The sequence below is a fragment of the Carya illinoinensis genome, chromosome 6, assembly GCF_018687715.1.
Source record: "Carya illinoinensis cultivar Pawnee chromosome 6, C.illinoinensisPawnee_v1, whole genome shotgun sequence".
NCBI classification, from domain to species: Eukaryota; Viridiplantae; Streptophyta; class Magnoliopsida; order Fagales; family Juglandaceae; genus Carya; species Carya illinoinensis.
In genome coordinates this window covers 31,812,026-31,832,058 of record NC_056757.1, presented here as the reverse complement: position 1 = coordinate 31,832,058, position 20,033 = coordinate 31,812,026, and the positions used below count along the sequence as shown (strand labels likewise).

Sequence of the window (20,033 nt, the reverse complement as noted above, 5' to 3'; positions counted from 1 at the left end):
ATTTTTATTGTAAAATAAAATATAACATATAATATAATTTGTACATTTATTTTTGTAAATTTTTATTATAAATTAGATTTAATATATCATATAAAATTACATTAATTTATGAATTTATTTTTATAAGATCTTTTTATAACTACAACACTTATCAAACATGAGTCACGGTTAATATATGCTTACTTTCATTAGAATCTAGCATTTGATTTGTAATGTTCAACAGAAACTTATACAAATCTAAAACTTCATTTGGAATTCAGAAGGATTTTATTACACGGTTCCCACCAATTCTTATCATCCTCTGGGATTAGCAAAAAGAACAGATTTTCACTAAATGATAGATTACTAGTTGTATAAATTCACTAGACTAAAAATCTTTACAGTTAGGAAAACTGAAATAAAAGAAAATGTAATTATAGAACCACATGATGGTCCCAAGCACAAGTTACAAGGCTATTAACACAACGTACGTGCAAAAACAAAACGAACAAACCAACCTTAACTACTTTATACATGAGCAATCCTTAGCTGTTCTATATTTACTTAATTCCCTCGTACAACATGAGAAAATGAAACCCTTTAAATTCTTCGAGGTTGCATCACAAGAGTTCACCTAACAATGATCTGCCGTGAAAATTTTCCACCTTGGTCCTGATAGATAATATGTTCTCATTCAACTGGGAAGATTTAAGCTCAAGCGAGCTCAAGCGAGCTCTGGTTTTAGTTACTAGTTTCTTGGCAACGTCAACCTCTTTTTCTTTAAGAGACAGATCTTCCATTCGAGATGCTAGTTCTTTCCTTGTCAATTCCAAATCGCGATCCAAGTTGGCCTTTGCTCCCTCGATGGATCGATGCCGACTAATGAGTTCAATGTCTGCTGTGATCTCGTCGATTATGTGTCGCAGCCAACTGACATCAATTTGAGAAGATTCCACATCCTTGAGAACAGCTAAGAGTTCTTTCAGTTTGGCTTTGGTCAGGTGAATAATTGAACTGGATTGTAATTCCTTAACCACAAAGCACACACACTCTAAATAATAAGAGCGCAACGACATTGATTCTAATCGACAGCTTGCAGCTATGTCTCCATACTTGTTAAAGATTGACTGCAGAATGGAAGCCAAGCTTTCTTTTAAATGATATTTTCCAACCACCACACCGGAATCAGAAATTACAGATTGGACTTCTTCTTCCTGGCTGCCTTCTAAAGCATCAGAAATATCAAAGAAACTAAAGCTCATGGATTCGGCAGCTGAACCATTACCATGTTCTTCCATATCATCAACAACAGGATTAGGGACAGCATGAGGTGAAGCATAGAGCTTTTCATCCTCTTCCTGATTGTTTGGTGTTTCCCCAAAAATGTGGGTGATATTTTTCTTTGGAGAATCAATGGGGCTATCAGGCTGTCAATGAAAGAAAGAGGAGTCAAATAGATAGAAAAACAGAGGATTCATAGCATGTGTGCTGATCATCAAAAAGTGAAAAAGGAAAGAAGTTAAGAAAGAACATTTGTGTCCGTGGGTGTGGGTTAGAGAAAGTGTATGCACCGATATCAGAATTCCAGATTTAGGCACCAAGTGAGAGGATGAGCCTGGGCTCTTGTTGAGAGAACGATTCTGGGTACGACTTTCCTTAGCATGAGCCCGAGGATGAGAAAAATTTTCAGTGACCTCTGATTCCACCTCTCTCTTAGAATCAAAATCAGAAGGGTAAACTGTGTTCTGAAAAAGTATATTGTCATGTGCTTGTGGGGACTTTGGCTCGGCACCTGCCTTCTTTCTCCTACCAAAACTTCTGGAAACATTAAGGAAGATGGAACCTGCAATTCCAATAAAAAGAAAAAGACAAAAAAAAAAAAAAATGACACGGCGAATTAATAAAATTATGTATTGTCATCGACAAGTTGTGATTTAACATAGTATTCAAATATATCTTAGATCCTGAGTTAGAACTCTTAAGTACTCTACCTTCCACCCCATTTAATTAAAATATTTAACATGTTGAGTCACGTAATTTAACATGATATCAAAGCAATATTTTTGTATTAGCAATTCAAAACTAGACGTTTTTGTATTAAAATGCAATCAATTCCCAAGGAAAACTAAAACCCAAGGTATGAGTATCATCAGGAAAGCTAGCCAAAGCAGCAGTAGCCAAACTACAGAAGTGCATCTACAAAAACTAACAGCAAATCTGGTATAAACAGTTACCTGATTTCTTCTTATCCTTGAAAGCTTGGCCTTGAGCAATCTTTATGCGACAAGATTCGGTGCATTCATGGAAGGGATTTGATGCGTTAACGCAATCTGGGAGTACATTTCCTTTGACAGCCAATTGAAAGCTGCTCCTCATATCTTCATTTACAGTGTGAATTCCTTCTAAATTGTTAAAAAAAAAAAATGCAAGTCATAAATATGTAAAAATTGCCAACTTCACTTGGTATAACTTATAAAAACTAGAGTAATAATAAATCCACAATCCCATATAAATGGAAGACATTCGTACGAAATCATATTTTATCACTGGTTACAAAATTAAGTATAAAATAATTATATTCCTATATTATTATACATAAAACAACGTCGCGTTGGAAGGAAACCGTACGGAATATCTATTAAAAAAAAGCTCAAACAAAACCCCAACTCAAGCGAAGGTACTTCGAATTACTGTACAAGGACTCATAAGCATCGATCAGAATAAAAAATGTTAATAACTTGACAGAAAAAATGTTATGAAGATTGAAGTTTCGGCATCCGTACATACCCAGAATTTTCTTAAAGCTCTGTACGGTTGTTGGGAACTTGTTTGGAAAGAAAATCAATCACTCTAGTTGTTGAATCCACCTTTTCTCGGCAAACAAACAAGGTACGACTGTTGGAGAATCTACAAAATAGTAAAATACAGACCCACTTATCAATTACCAGAAGGCAGAGACTATTTCCTTCACAAACAAAATATACCCAAGAAAAAAAGTTGATGGAGCTCCAACGCCAAAAGAGTAAAGGTTTAGAACACTTGCAACCCATGAAACCCAAGAGAGAGAGAGATTCATACCCATAAAAATAATATAGCTAGACCGAAGCTAAAAAGGTATTTTATATATATTAAAAAAAAGAATTAAAAGAGCAATGGAACAGAAGGTCCAGTTTGCTTTCTGTTCAGTTTGCTAGAGAGACAGAGAAGCAGAGGATATGATCGAGAGACAAACCTTTAAATCGAATTGGAATGGCAGAAGTGAATTATTGACGTATTTGACGTCGCTGTTTCGCTTGACAAAGTTACTGTCCGTTCCGATGAAAGATTGACGATGTTTAATGGACCGACGCAAGGCCAAAGGAAGGATAAGTTTCAAGAACGATATTTCTAAGAGGTTTGACTTCCAAAACCTGTGATAATTACGGGGTGGGGTTAAAGACGGCAACCTGACGTGTAGCAAGTGCCAACTGGAAGAGATTCATATCATTAATTATGGGACCAGATTTCGTACAATAAATTTCTGTGTGGACATTGCATCGGGGCCAACAACAATATCCACGGCTCACTGTCTCCGGACATTCAAGAGGACTGCAATCACAGTTGGGAGAAGAAAACGAAATAAATTAATTTCGACATCATCCCTTAGGTCATCATGTCAAATAGATGCTAAAAGACGGTTTTATAATAGAATAATATAATTATTTAAAAAATATATATATATATTCTATTATTAAATAATTAATTTTTTTCCATAAATATGAATGTATTGGGCGTGATGTAATGCATGGTAAAGAAATCAGCGCAGCAGATGGCAGATGTGTAATAAGCAGCAAAAGAACATTCTTGCATTCATGCACTTTGAAAGATCCTATCAAATAATAATAATTGCATAATTTGATCGAAGCAACGAAGTGACGATCTGGTCATATCTAAAGGGTTGGTGATAAGAAAAATTAATGATGATTGATGAAAATTAATGTCCCTCTTTTACTTTTATAGGCTTGCAATTAGCTATAGTACAGATATACTAGGATTGCAAAAACAAATAATTAAGATCATCCACAATGAAAGTCCGCTAGGGCAGTTGATAATAATTAAGAAATGGATGAAAAGGTCTCCCTTTTAGTCTTGTACTAGGAAAACATGTCGGATTTTCATTAATATACATTTGCATGGGACAACCTAATTACATGAATTTCTTTCCTTGTCTTTATGAAACTCAGGCATGCTGATCAATGCTGATGTACTACAGCGTTCTTCTTCTTCTTTTTTTCTTTTTTATTCTTTTTTATTTTTTTATTTTTATCGGCAAAGTTGTAGAGTAGTTGAAGCATGAAAGGGTAAACCAATTACCAAAACGGATGAAAAAGCTAGTAAGGTAATTAGGGTTTTGTACGTACGTGCACAATCTTAGGTCATGCATGCAATATATATCATTACCAATTCACGTATTATCTTTCTATATATACTCGGATACTCCTTTCTTTCCTGATCTCGACTTGGTTTTCGGAATAACATAAAAACAGCAAGCCAAGTCTCTCTGATCTCATGCATGGGCTGCTCTTCACCTACCAATGTAACAGCTTAGTATATAGATCCAAAATACAAAAAAGTTGGTATCTTGCCTTTTCTGCAATTCTCTTTTGTTGCTTCTTCCATTCTTCTTTTACTTTTCTTTCTTTGTTCAGTAAGAGGACATGGAAGGAAGAGTACGTACGTACGTAGGTACTGTTTCTGCCAGGTCCCTAGCATCTCTCTCCAAGGGGTTAACTCAGTCGTATACTTCACACACAGACAAACACACACACATATATAGAAAGGTTAGACTTCGAAACCTTTGATAATTACAAAGGTGGGGTTAAGAGAAGCGCAGGAAGAGATGTTAAGAAACAAATCTATAAATTAACATGATATATTAAATTTATTTTATAATAAAAATAATTTTATAAATTAACTTATTAAATCAAGTTAATCATTTTATAGATAGAAGAGGATCCATATATATCATCGTGGAACCAGATTTCGTGCAATCAATTGCTGTTTTGTGGATATTGCTCCCGTTTATTGGGTCGGGCCAACAACACTTGGGCCTTAAGTTAAGATATTTTATTATATTTTGAAAAATAAGGAAAATAAAATAAAATATTATTAAAATATAATTTTCTAATATAATATTTATTATAGAATTTGAAAATGTTAAATTCTTTTTATGTTTTGTGTAAAAATTTAAAAAAATTATAACGATTAGATGAATTAAAAAATTTAAAATTAAAAAATATTTATAATTGGATGATATTTAAAAAAATAAATAAATAAAATGAGACCAGAAATACTCAAAAGCTTAGTGATGATACAATTTTTTGGCCGAAAGTACTTTCTGCGAATGAAAAGATGTACGTACAAGATACGTCCGATATAAACTCTACAATATTTAATATAATTGTTTGTACATTAATGCTTAATGGTATTAAATATTAAAGTAAGTATAGAGGATTTTTATCATTTTTAAAACTTAAATCACTTTTTAAGTTGTTAATTTTTACATTATCTCTTAAAACTATCAAAAAGTTGTAATATTATACTGATCCATTATATTTCAAGAAAACATAATTATCCTTCAAAGTCTCAAAAATACAAAATACCATATTAAAAATAAAAACTATTTTTTTTAAATTAAATAAAATTGCAAGATTTTAATTTTTTGGATATTTTTAAATTTTTTTATTTCATTATTTTTACCTTTTGTCAAAAATGGGGAGGGGCCAAAGGATTTAGGTGAAAATATATTAGGACTTACTATTAAAATATTAAATATATTAAAAATAAAATTATATCCGTTTAGAATTAACAGAGATAATTAATAATACAATAAACATAAAAAAGTTAGTTATTGATATATTTCAATTTTCAACTCATCAAAACTATCGAAATGAAAGTACTCCACATTCTTTTAGGTTTTGAAAATAATTTATGAATGAATTTCTAATAAATTTTGCAACCATTTTTTCAATATACAATGTTAAATAGTTAGTTAGAAACTTACCTATAATATATATATAAAGAAAAAAAAAATGAGTTAGTTAGAAACTTACTTAAACCAAGATAACAAAGCATAAATAGTAGAATAAAAATATTACGTGCAGTCACTTTTATATACTTTTTATATACTCTATAGATGTGATTGGCTGCATCACTTTTTTATAATATAAAATAACTGCTGTAGCTAATCACATCAATACTTAAGTATGTAAAAAATACGTAAAATTAACTGTATGTCGTATCAGAATTGGATATGATGGCTTGTATATAACCTATCTAGCTAGGTGGTCATGTTTCTTTCCTACATGTCTTTATAGAATTGATAAATGCTGGTGTATGCTTTCTAATTTCTTGGGTGATCAAAGTTGTACGTTAGGCCAGTTTTGATTGTCTCGGCAAAGTTGTAGAGTAGTTGAAGCATGAAAGGGTATACGAATTAATTACCGAAACGGATGATGAAAAACTTCGTAAGGTAGTTAGGGTTCTGTGCACAATCTTAGGTCATGCAATATGCCCCTCCCCATCATTACCAACTCACGTATTATCTTTTCCTTCTTTTCCTCTCATCAGCTCCATCCATCATCGCTACTTATAATATTCTTCCATATATACCAAAAAATTAAAAACAAAAATCTCTTTCTCATGCATGGGCTGCTGTTCACCTACCAATGTAACAGCTTCGATCCAAATATATAAAAAAGAAACATTTGTAGGATCAAAGTGAATATTATTAATATTGTTTTCTGCTAATTCACTTATAAAAAGCTTCAGAAGAAGATGAGGTAACGATGCTGGGTACATAAAATGAGAAGAAAGACATGAAGGTTTCTCAGTTTTTCTTCATAATCTAGGCTAGTTGATCATCATCTTGGATAACTATATCGGTTTCAGGTGGTAATTGTTATATAAGCTTGGATGGTGCCGCAGTTAATCATTGCTATCAACTGAAGTTAATTTGTATGGATATCTGTTTTTGCTTTTTCTGTTTCTCCTTCGCTGCTTCTTCCCTTCTTTTGCTTTTCTTTCTTTGTTCAGTCAAAAGGGAAGTTGGAAGTAACAGGAGGTACTGTTTTCTGCCAGGTCTCTCTCTCTCTCTCTCTCTCTCTCTCTCTCTCTCTCTCTCTCTCTCTCTCTCTCTCTCTCTCTCAAAATGGTTCACTCAGTTATATACTTCACACGCAAACAAACATACTTCTTTATTTGCTGACATATTGTATTAGATAATAGAATTTTAATAGCATCTCGGATTTCCAACTTGCTTTGTTTATTTTTTATTTTTTATTTTTCAGGAAACATGAACATCATCTTGCACAACCTAATGGAGAGGCTAAGATCCCTTGTTGGTTTGAAAGGTTGGGATTATTGTGTTCTGTGGAAATTGAGTGAAGACCAAAGGTAAAGAAAAAGTACTTCCTAATCTCTCTCTCTCTCTCTCTCTCTCTCTCTCTCTCTCTCTCTCTGATTTTTTTGGTTTGTTTCAGGTTTATTGAATGGATGGATTGTTGCTGTGCTGGGACTAACAACACCCCAAATGCTGGCGGAGAACTTTTTCCTGTTTCTCCCGTCCTTCCATGTAGGGATACCATTTATCCGCATCCAAGATCGAAATCTTGTGAGCTTCTAGCTCAATTGCCTCCTTCCATGCCCCTCGACCCTGGGTACGTATACACGTTTTAAAGTACATGCATATGTATTCATTCAGCCTCACATGCACTAATTATTCTTCAAACCCTTTTCTTTCATACTGTCAAAATTCAATCTCATTATGGGTGTGACCTGGAGCAGAGTTTATGCACAAACCTTGATATCAAGCCAGCCCAGTTGGCTAAACTTCTCAAATAATACAGAATCAAGTGTCCTAAAGGTGAGTACTCAACTCCCTCATCCTCTCCCCTTCTCTAATTTTTCTACCTAAAAAAATTAGACCCCAGATCATGACGAGTTGATAATGGTCCGATTCACATTTGCAGGAAAGCATTGGTACTAAGGTTTTGATTCCATTGGCAGGAGGAGTTATTGAACTGTTTGCTAATAAACAAGTATGATGTTGTCCCACGTTTTGCATGAGCAATATGGCATGGTGTAGCCTTTCCTTTGTTTATCTTTTCATGATAATGTTTACATTGAGAAAGTGTGTCTAAACTATTTTCTATTACAGGTTGCTGAAGATCAGCATGTCATTGATCTTATCACTGCACAATGCAACATTTCACTGGAGGAGGAGGCCCTCATCAATGCGAGCAACATGGACACAAGCTTCACTCATGTTGACGTCAATGCGATGAGTGAGTTCCAATCAAAGCTGCCATTTTCAGGAGATGAAAATGATCACAAGGATCCCAACAGTCATTTCCAGCCACCAGTTTCATCCGCAACACCATTACAAAATCTAAGTATGCCTTTCGACATCTCTGTTGACAGAATTCGCCTATGTGATTCTCCAACGAACTTCCTTCAGCAATGCAATTATACTTCAGAAGACACAACCAAAAATGACACGTACCATGACGGATCACACAATTCCTTCATTTCTGACAAACCCATCAACCCATTTAAGCCTTCCTCTGAAAATGGGCACCAATTCGAGATGGATGTATTACAACAGTCCATGATGACCAATTCATCTAACATGCATATCCAGTTTATGGAGCCATTCTCACACAAGGAGCAGCAGGGGAATGACAAGGATTCCTTAAAGCACGAAACAGGACGAACTGATTCGATATCGGATTGCAGTGATCAGTTTGACGACGAGGATGATGCAAAGCATAGGCGAACGACTGGAAAGGGGCCTCAGTCGAAAAACCTTGTTGCTGAAAGGAGAAGAAGAAAGAAGCTTAATGATAGGCTCTATGCTCTTCGAGCGTTGGTCCCTAAGATTTCTAAGGTATATATTCATCTTTAATCTTTTGCTTGGCTGACAAGAATGATGTGTAGGACTGAAAAATCAATGTATGATCTTGAAGTTTCTTTATATATACCGCATTCTTGTTTATGATCAAAGCTTCTTCTAGCTATTGATGTTGAAAAGTCGTGGCATGTTCAGTTGGATAGGGCTTCTATCCTGGGGGATGCAATTGAATTTGTCGAGGAGTTGCAAAAGCAAGTGAAAGATCTCCAAGATGAGCTTGAAGAGAATTCAGATGATGGATGTAGAAACACAGGCACGAATGGCAACCCCCACAACGTCCAGCCAGAAATTCTAACTCAAAATGCAATCACTCTTGGTCCTAAAACTGAACATGAACAGAAAGCTCCAAACGGCATTCATCTGGGAGAATCAGGCATTAATGGCAATCTGACGAAACAAAAGCAGGACCCAGAAATCTCTAATGACAAGACACAACAGATGGAGGTACGTAGCTTAATGCTCTTTTGATCTTGGAAATATACTTTCTTTGATCAAGTCTTCATGAGAAAAAAAGGAATTAATGGGGGCAACTATATATAGGTGCAAGTGGAGGTGGCTCAAATAGATGGGAATGAGTTCTTTGTGAAGGTATTCTGCGAGCACAAGACTGGGGGTTTTGTGAGATTAATGGAGGCATTGAACTCACTGGGACTGGAAGTAACAAATGCAAATGTAACTAGCTTCAGAGGCCTAGTGTCCAATGTTTTCAAAGTTGAGGTAATATTAAGTTAATTGCTTGCAACACTTGAAAGGATCAACTTCAATATACAAGAATTTGGGAATATTAATTGCTGCTTATTAATTTATGCATTTTATTATCTTGGGCTTGTAGAAAAGGGACAGTGAAATGGTGGAGGCTGATCATGTGAGGGACTCCCTGCTTGAGCTAACGCGAACCCCATCCAGATCAGGGTGGCCCGAGATGGCTAAAGCAGAGAATGGTGGCGGCATGGATTATCATCAAAACCAGAACCACCTGCACGATCACCATGCAGCTGCTTCCTTTCACCACCACCACCACCTACACCATCTTAATTCATAATTAGAATCTAATTCCACATAAATGCGAAGCACTTCATACTTTTTAAAAATTTTTCAAGCTTTTTATGGCCTTATGTGAACATTTTCTACAATTAATTAAGCTATGTATTGATTATACATGCATACATACATACATATATATATACAAACTAGTAGTACTAGTCCTGCGTCATATGCAGTTGATCGGGGAATAATCTTAACGTTACCTGCTTTCTCGATTGTTCATTCTTAAAAAATTATGTGTTAATGGTCTTCAACTTGTGCAATCCGCGAGAATAATTACTCATGCATATTTGTCTAAGATTTTTGTCACAAAGAGTCTAAGATGCAAAAGTATTCTTATAATCTTAAAGAAAGGGCAATTTTTTTATGCATCAAACAATATCGAAATTAAGACGTTGAAGTACAAAAAGGAGAAGTACTGTACCCTATACAAAATAATTATACAGATTAACATGATTTCATATGATACGTTAAAATTATTAATAATTTTATAATATGACGAATTACGCCAATTTATAAAATTAGATTTGTAATGTTTTCGTTAGTAGAGTATTTATAAAATAGGTATGAAGTGTATTAGAAAATAGAAATGATGTATTCACAGTAGAAGTCAATGTGCTGCTTTTTTTTTTTTTTTTCCTTCGCTGAATATACAAGGCAATGTGCAAAATGGCTTGAATTGCAAGTCCGCAACGAACAAAGCTCGGCCCAGAAGTTCAAAAACCCTAGAAAAACCCTAGATTCCTTTTTCCTTCATACAACAATGGCGGGTGGGCGATTCCGCGAGTTCCTGAAAAAGTACGGAAAGGTTGCCTTGGGCGTTCATTTCTCGGTCTCCGCGGCCTCCATCACCGGGCTCTATGTCGCCATCAAGAACAACGTCGATGTCGAGTCCCTCCTCGAGAAATTGCACATGGGCGGCATCGGATCCTCCACCAAGGACCACTCTCCACCTGAAACGTCTTCTTCATCTTCGGATGGGTTTGTGATGGAGGAGGATAGACCGGTTTCTGAGACCCAATCAACGGTGGTGTGGGAGGAGAAGAAGCGGAATCGAACGGCCGAGCTCGCCGCGTCGACTGGTGGAGCCCTTGCTCTGGCTGTACTCTGTAACAAGGCTTTGTTTCCAATTCGGGTTCCGATTACCATCGCGCTTACGCCTCCGGTTGCGAGGTTCTTAGCTAAGAGGGGAATCGGCAAGAACGGTGCATAATTTTATTTTATTTTTTTCTTTTACGAAAAATTTGTGGTTTTTCCTGGTCTGAAATAATTTCCCTTTGTGCTCATTTGGCAATTTCAATAGGGGGAAACAGAGAAATGAACAAAAGATATAAATGGTTTTTCTTGTTTTTGTAATGAGATTATTGGGTATTAATTGAAATTGGAGTATGTGCCTGGAAATTCTTCATCCTCCTGCATTTTGATGAATCAAACTCTGTTTAGTTGTTGATTAATATGGTCCCATTTGATTTGCTTGAGAATCCAACAGACTCCCGGTAGACAATTGAAGATCAATGGCCAATTTGGAACAAGTGATGTGGTGGCTAGCCCAAGGCTCAGTTGCTTGCAATCAAATAACCAAAATACCATATACTTGAGAGACAATTGGTTCGATTTTACAGTCCAATAAAACAATTGAAGATCGCTACATCGAATAAGGGTTTAAACCTTCATATGAATGCTATTTTTTTTCTATTAAAGAATTGAAACAGAAATTTGCAGAAGATTTTTCTTCAATTGAATGTGAATCGTCGTCTGTCATCAAAATGAGCAAAAAAAAAATTGTTAATGTGAAACCCAACTGCCTTTCCAATCCCAGACCCCCTTGAAAGTGTCCAAACAATGAGTTTGGAGCAAAATCCAAGAGAATTCAATCATTCCCAAAACACTCCGTTAGCGGATGAAAAGTTTCATTTATGAAAATCATATAGGAGAATCCAGAGATTTTGCTCCAAAAAAATAGAATAGGCTTTCACACCATAAATGAATCGTTCACAATGCAGGAAAGCCTGTACACTGATGGATCCTCCAATTAGTTGGCTTGACCTTGTTGAAGACTGACCTTGTTGATGGATCCTCGAAGACTGACCTTGTTGAACTAGTTGGCTTGACCGATATTGGGTCCTCCAATTACACTAAAAGACTGTAACAGATGCTTGAATTCATGACAATCAGCTCCAACTCCACTGAGTAGCAAGAAAAGCTTCGGTAATATCTTCGCTAGCATCAGCTTGAAACCAACTGAAGTTGAATTGACATTGTTCTTATCACTCACAGAGGCGTCCTCAGTGAGAGAGCCTACTAAACAACCTTTCATATAAGCGTCACAGGCCTTAAGTATGTAATATCCACGCTTACTGAAATGGTCTTTAACAAGCTCTTCGAAGTCCTGGACAAACCATTAAGATGGTTACAAACTTTAATTAGTCAAGATATAAAAATGTATTTATAACTAGGTCATATATTTGATTTTACAAAGATTATAAAAGATACTCAGGATGTATCTTCTCCTCTTATCTTACGTTGAGTATCTTAAAAAAGATCATATCTTATGTTGAGTATCAAGTCAAATTTGATTCTATTCCAATACCAATATACATATGCGGTACAAGTAATTACCAAAGTTTTACGTTTACCGATAAAATAAAGGTTGGGTTTCTACCCTATGCACAATGCCTTCACACATTTAAAGAAGAAACCAAATCAAATCTTCCAAAGTTCATTCGAACATAATACCACTATCTTTTGTGATTAAAGAATTAACAATTTCCCTACTGTTGACTGTGTAATACCTCGTGACTTCATGCAATGCCTTTGTTTATACAGCTGATTGCTAATAATAATATTGCAGTTTTCAAAAACTCGGGGCAACGGATTCTAGCTTGAAAATAAAGCACGGACAATGATCAAGCTTTTTTTACAATATTTTGGGCAAATTATGTATATCTATGATAATTAACAGGATAGGGATTCAAACAGAGGAAAACTAATATTTGAATACTGGTATATAATATAATACCTTTGGAGGCCTCCTCATAAGATACATCATTGTCTTGCAGTTCAGCAAGAAAGTATTCTCATTGCAAGACAATGAATTTTTCTCTCCCTCAGCTGTCCCAATCTGCTTGTCATAGCCAGCTTCATTAAAATATGGCTTAGAATTTAGCACTAACCCCTGAAGTGAAACTAGAACTTGTAGGATGCTAGAAGACTTTGGATCCCAAACTTCATTTCCTTTTCCAGTCCAAGTATTCAGAAGGCTAAGGCACACCTTGCCATCCTCATATAAATTTGGATTTATCCGCCAGCCACCTGAATGATAGGATACCAACTACACACAATAAACAAAGTCAGAGATCAGATAAGAGACACCCCTTTCTGCATTGAAGCCCACAAAAATTTTTGGGATTCGCTCAAATAATCAGGAAGTACAGCTTCTAAACCAAAGATAGAACTAGAAATTAAAATCAGTATATCTTACTGGTGGTGCATCAGGGTATTCTGGTGGGAGGTGAAAATCGAAGAAGAAGAGCCCATCTTGGTAAGGTGTCCCGTATGCCCCAACTATAACCGCCCTTAAGAGATCCATTCTATCTTCATAAACTCGCACATAGATTGTATCTATTAAAAATATCCGTCGTTAAAGCCAAGGGTTGCTAAGAAAGACATGGTCAAAATCTCATAATCCATTATACAATCTATTGTACTAAACTGTTGCCTACCAGGAAGGTTATTCTGAAGTATGCTCCAATCTTGTTGAACCTTCTTAAACCACCTCCTTCCATTGTCATTCTGATAGTGACATTCATTTGAAAAGGGGTCAAATACAAAAAAGAGATCCTTTGTGTATGAGAGTCAACTGAACTCCTATGCAGAAGCATTAAGAAACATCCAAAGTATACACTACAGATATTATGCAACAAAAATGCTTTAATCAACTGCTCAGTCAGAATTCAATGACACTCCAAACGACTTTATTGTTCTTTTTTTTTTTTTTTTTAAATGAAACATCAAAGGAAAAACATTGTGACATTAAGCAAAATAATAAAACCTGACATGTTAAATAAGCATACATTCTTTTTCAAGTTCAAAGAGCACTTCCTCCCCTATAAGAATGGGATGGGCGGTGGGTTGTGTGCTTAAAACTTAGCGAGTGCCCATGTAACTTAAGTATGTTATAATAGATCCACATACATTTGAAGAGTATTCCTGTAAGATCTGACTAAATAATACAAGGATGTAAAGTATTTGTGATGTCCAAGGATGATACTCAAAAGGATAAAAGGCATTTACCTGTCCATATGCACCAAGAAAATAATGGTCCACAGGATTTTTAGCTATATCAAAGTGTTTGAAACAACAAATGTCATCCCCTAAATATGCTGGAGCATTTGACTCTTCAGCCCTCAAATCACATGAAGCTTCTGCTACTTCAAACAATTCATGTGCCTCAGAAATGTCCTGCTCTTCTTTAATTTCAGTACCACAGCTATCAATGATGTTTGGTTTCTGAGAACTATACTCATCACTAGAGTCTTTTCCCTCAGAAATCTGTATTGTCCGGATGGATTCGAGCTCACCTTCAACTTTGGAATCCAAACTGCATGGATCTAAATTCTTTTGTCCCAGTGAGAATATTCCAGTGGCCAGTCTTGACACAAACCGAAATGCAGCTAATGGAACTGACAGTGCCGTATTTTTGCTAGAATTCTCTCCACATTTTTCTGGTTCAGAATCTACGTAGTTGGCATTATGCAGCTCATCTTCCTGAACATCATTGACTACAAATCCTTCACTCATCCAACAGATAAAATGATATACACTACTGAGTATATTGGTCTAAGTGGTCTTGTTAAAGCAAATTACATGTGGTCAGAAGAATAGAATATGAATTATGGTGATCATCTAGAGGAACCAATCATAGAGGTTCCACCTCTAGAATGAGAACATCAAATTTGTTTCTGACATCTACTCAACCCTACTTTTTTTCCTTTGCATGTACTCAACCAACCAATTTATTAGTTCAAGAGTTAATTTAAAATTAATTTCAATATGTTAAGATCTTGAAAATCATTGTGTGGCATTATAAAAGTTAGGATATGAGTAGCCATAGTATAATTTTGCCAAACCTCATTTTCTAAATCCTGATCTAGGTATCCTTTTTAGGACGTTCAATTACAAGCCCTATCCATCAAGAGCACTGCACACACTGCTTTCTATGGCAAGCATTTGCTTAACAGACTGTAAACAAATTGGAATGACACACATAAAAATGTGCTGAACAGAAACAAACCTCTTGAACATTCTCGAGGGTATCCATCTCGTTGTCATTGACAGTTTCCCAACTAGTAGCATCATCACTAACTTCACTCCCAGCCGCAACTGAATCATCATCTCGACCAACAACATAGATTGCTTGAGGTCCAACCTAAAGGCATTCAAATAATCAAAACAAACGCCATGAGAACTCTTTCATGAGAATGGAAAAAAATTCAAATAAATGTATGACTCCTCTTTCTTTTTTAAGTAATTGTATGACTGAATATATGATTTCAAATTCCATTCCCACCCTCCATCTCATGAGCATCAAACCAAACCATTTTACATCTCTATTTGACATAAATAACGCCATTCATATCTGGAATAAAACAGCCTTTATCCCTTTTACTGTCCATTCCCAAGGAATATCAACATTCACAACAATTATATCATATATTTACAAACTCCAGTTACAGATTAAGCATTGTTTTAGATACAAGACGAAGAAAAAAACAAACAACGAAAGTTTTCCCCATTCATAAACAAAAAAAAAAGAATACAATGACACGAGGCAATAATCGTACCGTTGAAACCATCTCATCAGCCCATGTAACTTCAATACCACCGTTCCTTAGACCAGTTATATTCCCGACCCAAGAGAGATCGGAGAAGCCACCCCAAAATTTATTTCCAGATGAATCTTCTACACTTCTACATCCAGAGTGTTTTGTGACATCCCGTCTAATCTCATTTGGCCTATTCTGCTGCTTTGATTGAGGAACGGAGTCCATGCCAGTAGCTGTTTCTGAAGAAACAGAAACTGGAGACAATCGAACAACTACGTCCCCATAGCAGTAATCATAATCTGGATGTCCCTCCAACTCATACACACTTACAATTTCCTCTTTATCAAACTCTTGAGGATCTTCTGCCTGGGCAACTGGCTGTAACCACCTTACACAAGCTGTTCGTTCCTTGCCATTCACACTCTTCACAACCCCAACACGCCTGACTTCTCCAACATCATCCCCATCATCGGAGACCTTCTCCACCACATACTGCTCCGCAACAAATTCATGATCACCAGGACTATCAATCGGAATCAAACTTGTTGAATCCAGCCCACAACCTGTTGTTCCATCCTGCCATGCCACATCAACCTTTGTCCTGGTATTGACAATCAAAAGGGCTTTTTCAAAACTTTCCTCTTTCTTTCGAGCTTTCTTGTCCCTCCTAACAACTACTCTACAGATCTTCTTGCGATGAAGAGGCCAAGATTCATGGACAGGCTCCTTTGAAACAGACAATGAACTACAGCAAGAGCTGGACTCAGGCTCGTTGATTTGAAAGTTTCTATCAATTCCATCCACTGCATCAACGGGATCAAGATCCATGGATTCATTATTTTCATCTGATTCCTCCAATGAAACCTCTTCTGAATCGCACCCACTTCCCATTTGAGTAGAATCTAACTCACAGTTGATCGAATGTTGAAGTTCTAATTTTGATAAGCCACTGTCTAAGGGAATGGAAGACGAAAGAGCCAATTTGGGGAGAATACACCAGTCACCCAATAGCCAATTTGTATGGGAAAAACAAGACAACAGTTTTAAGTTTTTTGGACTCTGCTCTTCAGCAGGGGGAGTTGAAGAATTTGGTCCATAGCTGGCAGATGTTATCCAATCAATAAAAACTGAACCAACTGTAACCTTTATAACAGTACCTTCCAACCGATTAGGTTTCCACAAGCCAGACAGCCACCTGGAATTCTTGAAAAGTGATGAAGAACTGGCCCTTACACGCTGGCCAGGATAGTAAGGAAAATGTCCATCTTCGAGGATATTCTTGGAAATTGGTTTTAGCTTCAGTGGCTCAACTTTTGGAACCTTACACACAGAACCATCATCAAACAACACAGTCACATTATCTAAAACATCTTCGATTTTACCTAGCCAGGGACCCAAGATCACATAGTCACCAACAGTGAAATCCCTTATGCGTTTCAAGTCTTTGGATGAAATATCTTTCATAATAGATCCATCAGAAGATAACAAATCAACGGAGGTACTCAGATTTACCACAACACCCACTTGCCCAGTTGGGTCCAAAGCAGTGGCAACAAAATCCCCATGTAAGAATCCACGATCAACAACTGCTACGTCATTAAGACTTATGGTTGACTCAGTTTTATCCATCCAAAGTACTCGCACCTGGTCTGCTGGAAGAGGACCACTCTCGCCACCACCTCCTTCCCCATCACTATCACTATCGCCATTGGCATTGCTATTTCCATCACCATCTTCTTCCTCATTCTCGCCATTGTTGTCTTCATCATCACTGTCATCATCCTCATCCTCATCATTGTTAATGCTGCTATCTGAATCTGTGTCACCGGCAACTTCAGTCACTATCCCAATCATGCCACTGCTATTGCTTTTTACAACATCTTGCCTATACATATGTGGAATATTTTGGTTGTTACTGTCTGCATTATTAGGTTTGCTAACTTCATTAGTTTCACTATCTACACTTGAATCACAAAAAAGCCCACTTGTGGCAGAACCACTTTGGTGCGAAGAATTATCATCATGAGCACGCGTGGCAGGCTCATTAACTTTACCAACAGAGTCATATGATTCATTTTCCATCTGAACAAAAATCATAAGAATATGGTAAGACTATTTTTCCAACTTTTACTGTTGTTCAATCGAAAATCATGATGTAACAAAAAAATTCATCCACAGGCAATATGACCATCTCTACCCATAAATGAGTTTTACCAGAACCAGGTTATTTGCAGTGATAAATCTAGAGCAAATAAATAACTACAATTTTTCAGACTTCTTCCCTAAGAAAATGAAACATCCAGCTAAGAGGCATATAATGTCAGAAATCATTATGGCATTTTGGGAATCTTGATATCAATCAGCTTCCATTTGCCTACATACTCTAAGCACCGGTATAATTTTCCGGATGACTTATGGGAAAATATTAAACAAGAAAAAAGAAATTATCTTTCAATCATCAACTCAAAGGCTGACCACAGAAAAGAATTTTAATTGTATGTACACCTGTCCATTGCTTATCTCCAATCACCTTAAATTTAATTATCGCTAAATAATCTCCATATTCAAACTAACCACAAAGCGAGAGCTAGAGACGCCAAAGCCGCTACAGCGAAACAATATAGCCATTCATCCAATGTATGATGAAAGTTACAATTTTATCAGACTCATAAATTACGACGACGCAACTTCACGAACAATAAATTGCCGAAAATGCCACGCTTCACATATTTCTTCAATGTCCTAATCCCCATTGATCATGCACCAAATATTTGTAAAAGATACGATACAATACATTCACGACTAAAAAAATTAGAAAAATAATTAAGATTATTTGAACGAAATACTAGAAGAACCATTGGGTAGCTCAAACTCTACCAAGCCAACCGATCATCAAACCTACAAGGTACCAGTAAAAACTCAAAATCCATTTTAGAAAAACGAACAACTTTATAGCAAAATTGATCTAAACAACATGTATAAGTCCACAAAATTCAAAAATTTAAAAGAAAAATGAAAAAGGCCGGCAATAAATTTGAGCTTTAAGCGAAAGGTGGTAGCTGGATTTAAGATCTTCTACATAAATTACCTATTCGAACCGAAGGAAATTGGGCACCGAGAGATTGAAGAAGAGAAGAAGAAGACGACGACGAAGTGTTACGTTTTTTGAACGAGGAGCTTCTGTTGGAGAATATAAAGCGTGCGAGAAGGGAGGGAAGGAGGGATAGAGCCGGACTTGGATTGCGAAAGAAGATGTAGGGGCAAGATGGTAATTAAACTATTGTACAATTGTCATAGCTTACCTGTGGAAGTTTGGGATTCGAAATGACGAAGACTGCCCTTGGCTTTGGACGATACGAGTCATGACAGCCCAACGTAAGGGGACCCAACGGTAATGGTGATCCATCACCACCGTTGGATGTGGGGACTTGACCAATGGGAAATATCGTGATCGTTTTGGGTTTTCTTAAATTTGTTTGCGTAAAATAATGGGGTTGGAAGCTAAAATTGGTTTTTTTTTTTTTTTTTTTCTTTCTTTCTAATTTTTACAAATTAATACAATATAAAAATTTAAGGTGTGTAAATTATATATATTTCTTTAAAAAAAAAAGTAAAATTCAGTTGATTTTTATAATTCTAGTATATTCTTTTAAGAAAAATCAAATATATCATTAAAAAATAAATTTTTATATAAATTTCAGATTTAATTATTTATTTTTAAATATCGTACAAATTCTAGAAATATCATTTTTCTTAGGTTAGAAGGGTTATGTACACAATTTCATTTTCCTTATGTTACAAGGGTTACGTTTACTATCGTTTAGCTATAAGCAAAGGAATAGGGATATGCCTTGCTTTTCTTAGAGTCGTGGGAGGCTGATTGGTGGATGTTTAAGAGGTACAAGGAAAGGTAGCTGTTTTCGTTAAGGGAAGAATTCAAGATTGTTGCTGCTTCTTTCGCTACTTTTTTATTAAAAAATATATAATAAGATATTTTATTAATATAAAGATACGGATAGCTTAAATATACATATAATTACATTTATTTAGAAACTAGAAACTGTTATAAAGAAATTATAAAAGTTAACACAATTTAAATTTATAGCAATGATCCACATAAATGGTACGTTAAGTTGAGTTAAGAGTTGAATAAAATATTGTTAGAATATTATTATTATTTTAGATTTAAAAAAAATTGAATTGTTTATTATATTTTGTGTTGAAATGAGTTGAAG

The 20,033-nt window shown here is 35.8% G+C and overlaps 4 protein-coding genes across 9 annotated transcripts; 2 read left to right on the top strand and 2 right to left on the bottom strand.

The window, feature by feature from the left end:
* Positions 1–393: 393 nt before the first annotated feature.
* LOC122313537 lies at positions 394–3,368 on the bottom strand. Of its 4 annotated transcripts, none has more exons than XM_043128631.1 (5): positions 3,212–3,368; positions 2,767–2,886; positions 2,214–2,381; positions 1,551–1,822; positions 394–1,406 (listed from the first exon to the last, which is right to left on the bottom strand). In XM_043128631.1, exons 3-5 carry the CDS (start codon positions 2,353–2,355, stop codon positions 600–602), a joined length of 1,221 nt encoding a protein of 406 aa, XP_042984565.1. In that variant the 5' UTR covers positions 2,356–2,381; positions 2,767–2,886; positions 3,212–3,368; the 3' UTR covers positions 394–599. The 4 variants fall into 4 exon arrangements, with proteins under 4 accessions (XP_042984565.1, XP_042984564.1, XP_042984566.1 ...); XM_043128630.1 differs by lacking the exon at positions 3,212–3,368 and adding an exon at positions 3,058–3,205; XM_043128632.1 differs by lacking the exon at positions 3,212–3,368 and adding an exon at positions 2,964–3,193.
* A 3,276-nt stretch (positions 3,369–6,644) lies between these two features.
* Positions 6,645–10,087, top strand: LOC122313536 (transcription factor ABORTED MICROSPORES-like). Its single transcript, XM_043128629.1, has 9 exons — positions 6,645–7,098; positions 7,308–7,413; positions 7,500–7,676; positions 7,804–7,882; positions 7,989–8,057; positions 8,177–8,905; positions 9,065–9,373; positions 9,470–9,646; positions 9,762–10,087. The coding sequence occupies exons 1-9, from the start codon at positions 6,978–6,980 to the stop codon at positions 9,969–9,971; spliced, it is 1,977 nt and encodes a 658-aa protein (XP_042984563.1). The 5' UTR covers positions 6,645–6,977; the 3' UTR covers positions 9,972–10,087.
* A 529-nt stretch (positions 10,088–10,616) lies between these two features.
* On the top strand, positions 10,617–11,374 carry LOC122313538. The gene has a single exon (XM_043128634.1). The coding sequence runs from the start codon at positions 10,737–10,739 to the stop codon at positions 11,184–11,186; it is 450 nt and encodes a 149-aa protein (XP_042984568.1). The 5' UTR covers positions 10,617–10,736; the 3' UTR covers positions 11,187–11,374.
* Positions 11,375–11,688: 314 nt separating this feature from the next.
* On the bottom strand, positions 11,689–19,044 carry LOC122313535 (probable ubiquitin-conjugating enzyme E2 23). Of its 3 annotated transcripts, none has more exons than XM_043128626.1 (9): positions 18,887–19,013; positions 18,645–18,696; positions 15,817–17,880; positions 15,267–15,401; positions 14,267–14,740; positions 13,696–13,765; positions 13,455–13,594; positions 12,993–13,304; positions 11,689–12,362 (listed from the first exon to the last, which is right to left on the bottom strand). In XM_043128626.1, exons 2-9 carry the CDS (start codon positions 18,654–18,656, stop codon positions 12,072–12,074), a joined length of 3,498 nt encoding a protein of 1,165 aa, XP_042984560.1. In that variant the 5' UTR covers positions 18,657–18,696; positions 18,887–19,013; the 3' UTR covers positions 11,689–12,071. The 3 variants fall into 3 exon arrangements, with proteins under 3 accessions (XP_042984560.1, XP_042984561.1, XP_042984562.1); XM_043128627.1 differs by having other exon boundaries at positions 18,654–18,696; positions 18,887–19,012; XM_043128628.1 differs by lacking the exon at positions 18,645–18,696 and having other exon boundaries at positions 18,887–19,044.
* Positions 19,045–20,033: the final 989 nt, after the last annotated feature.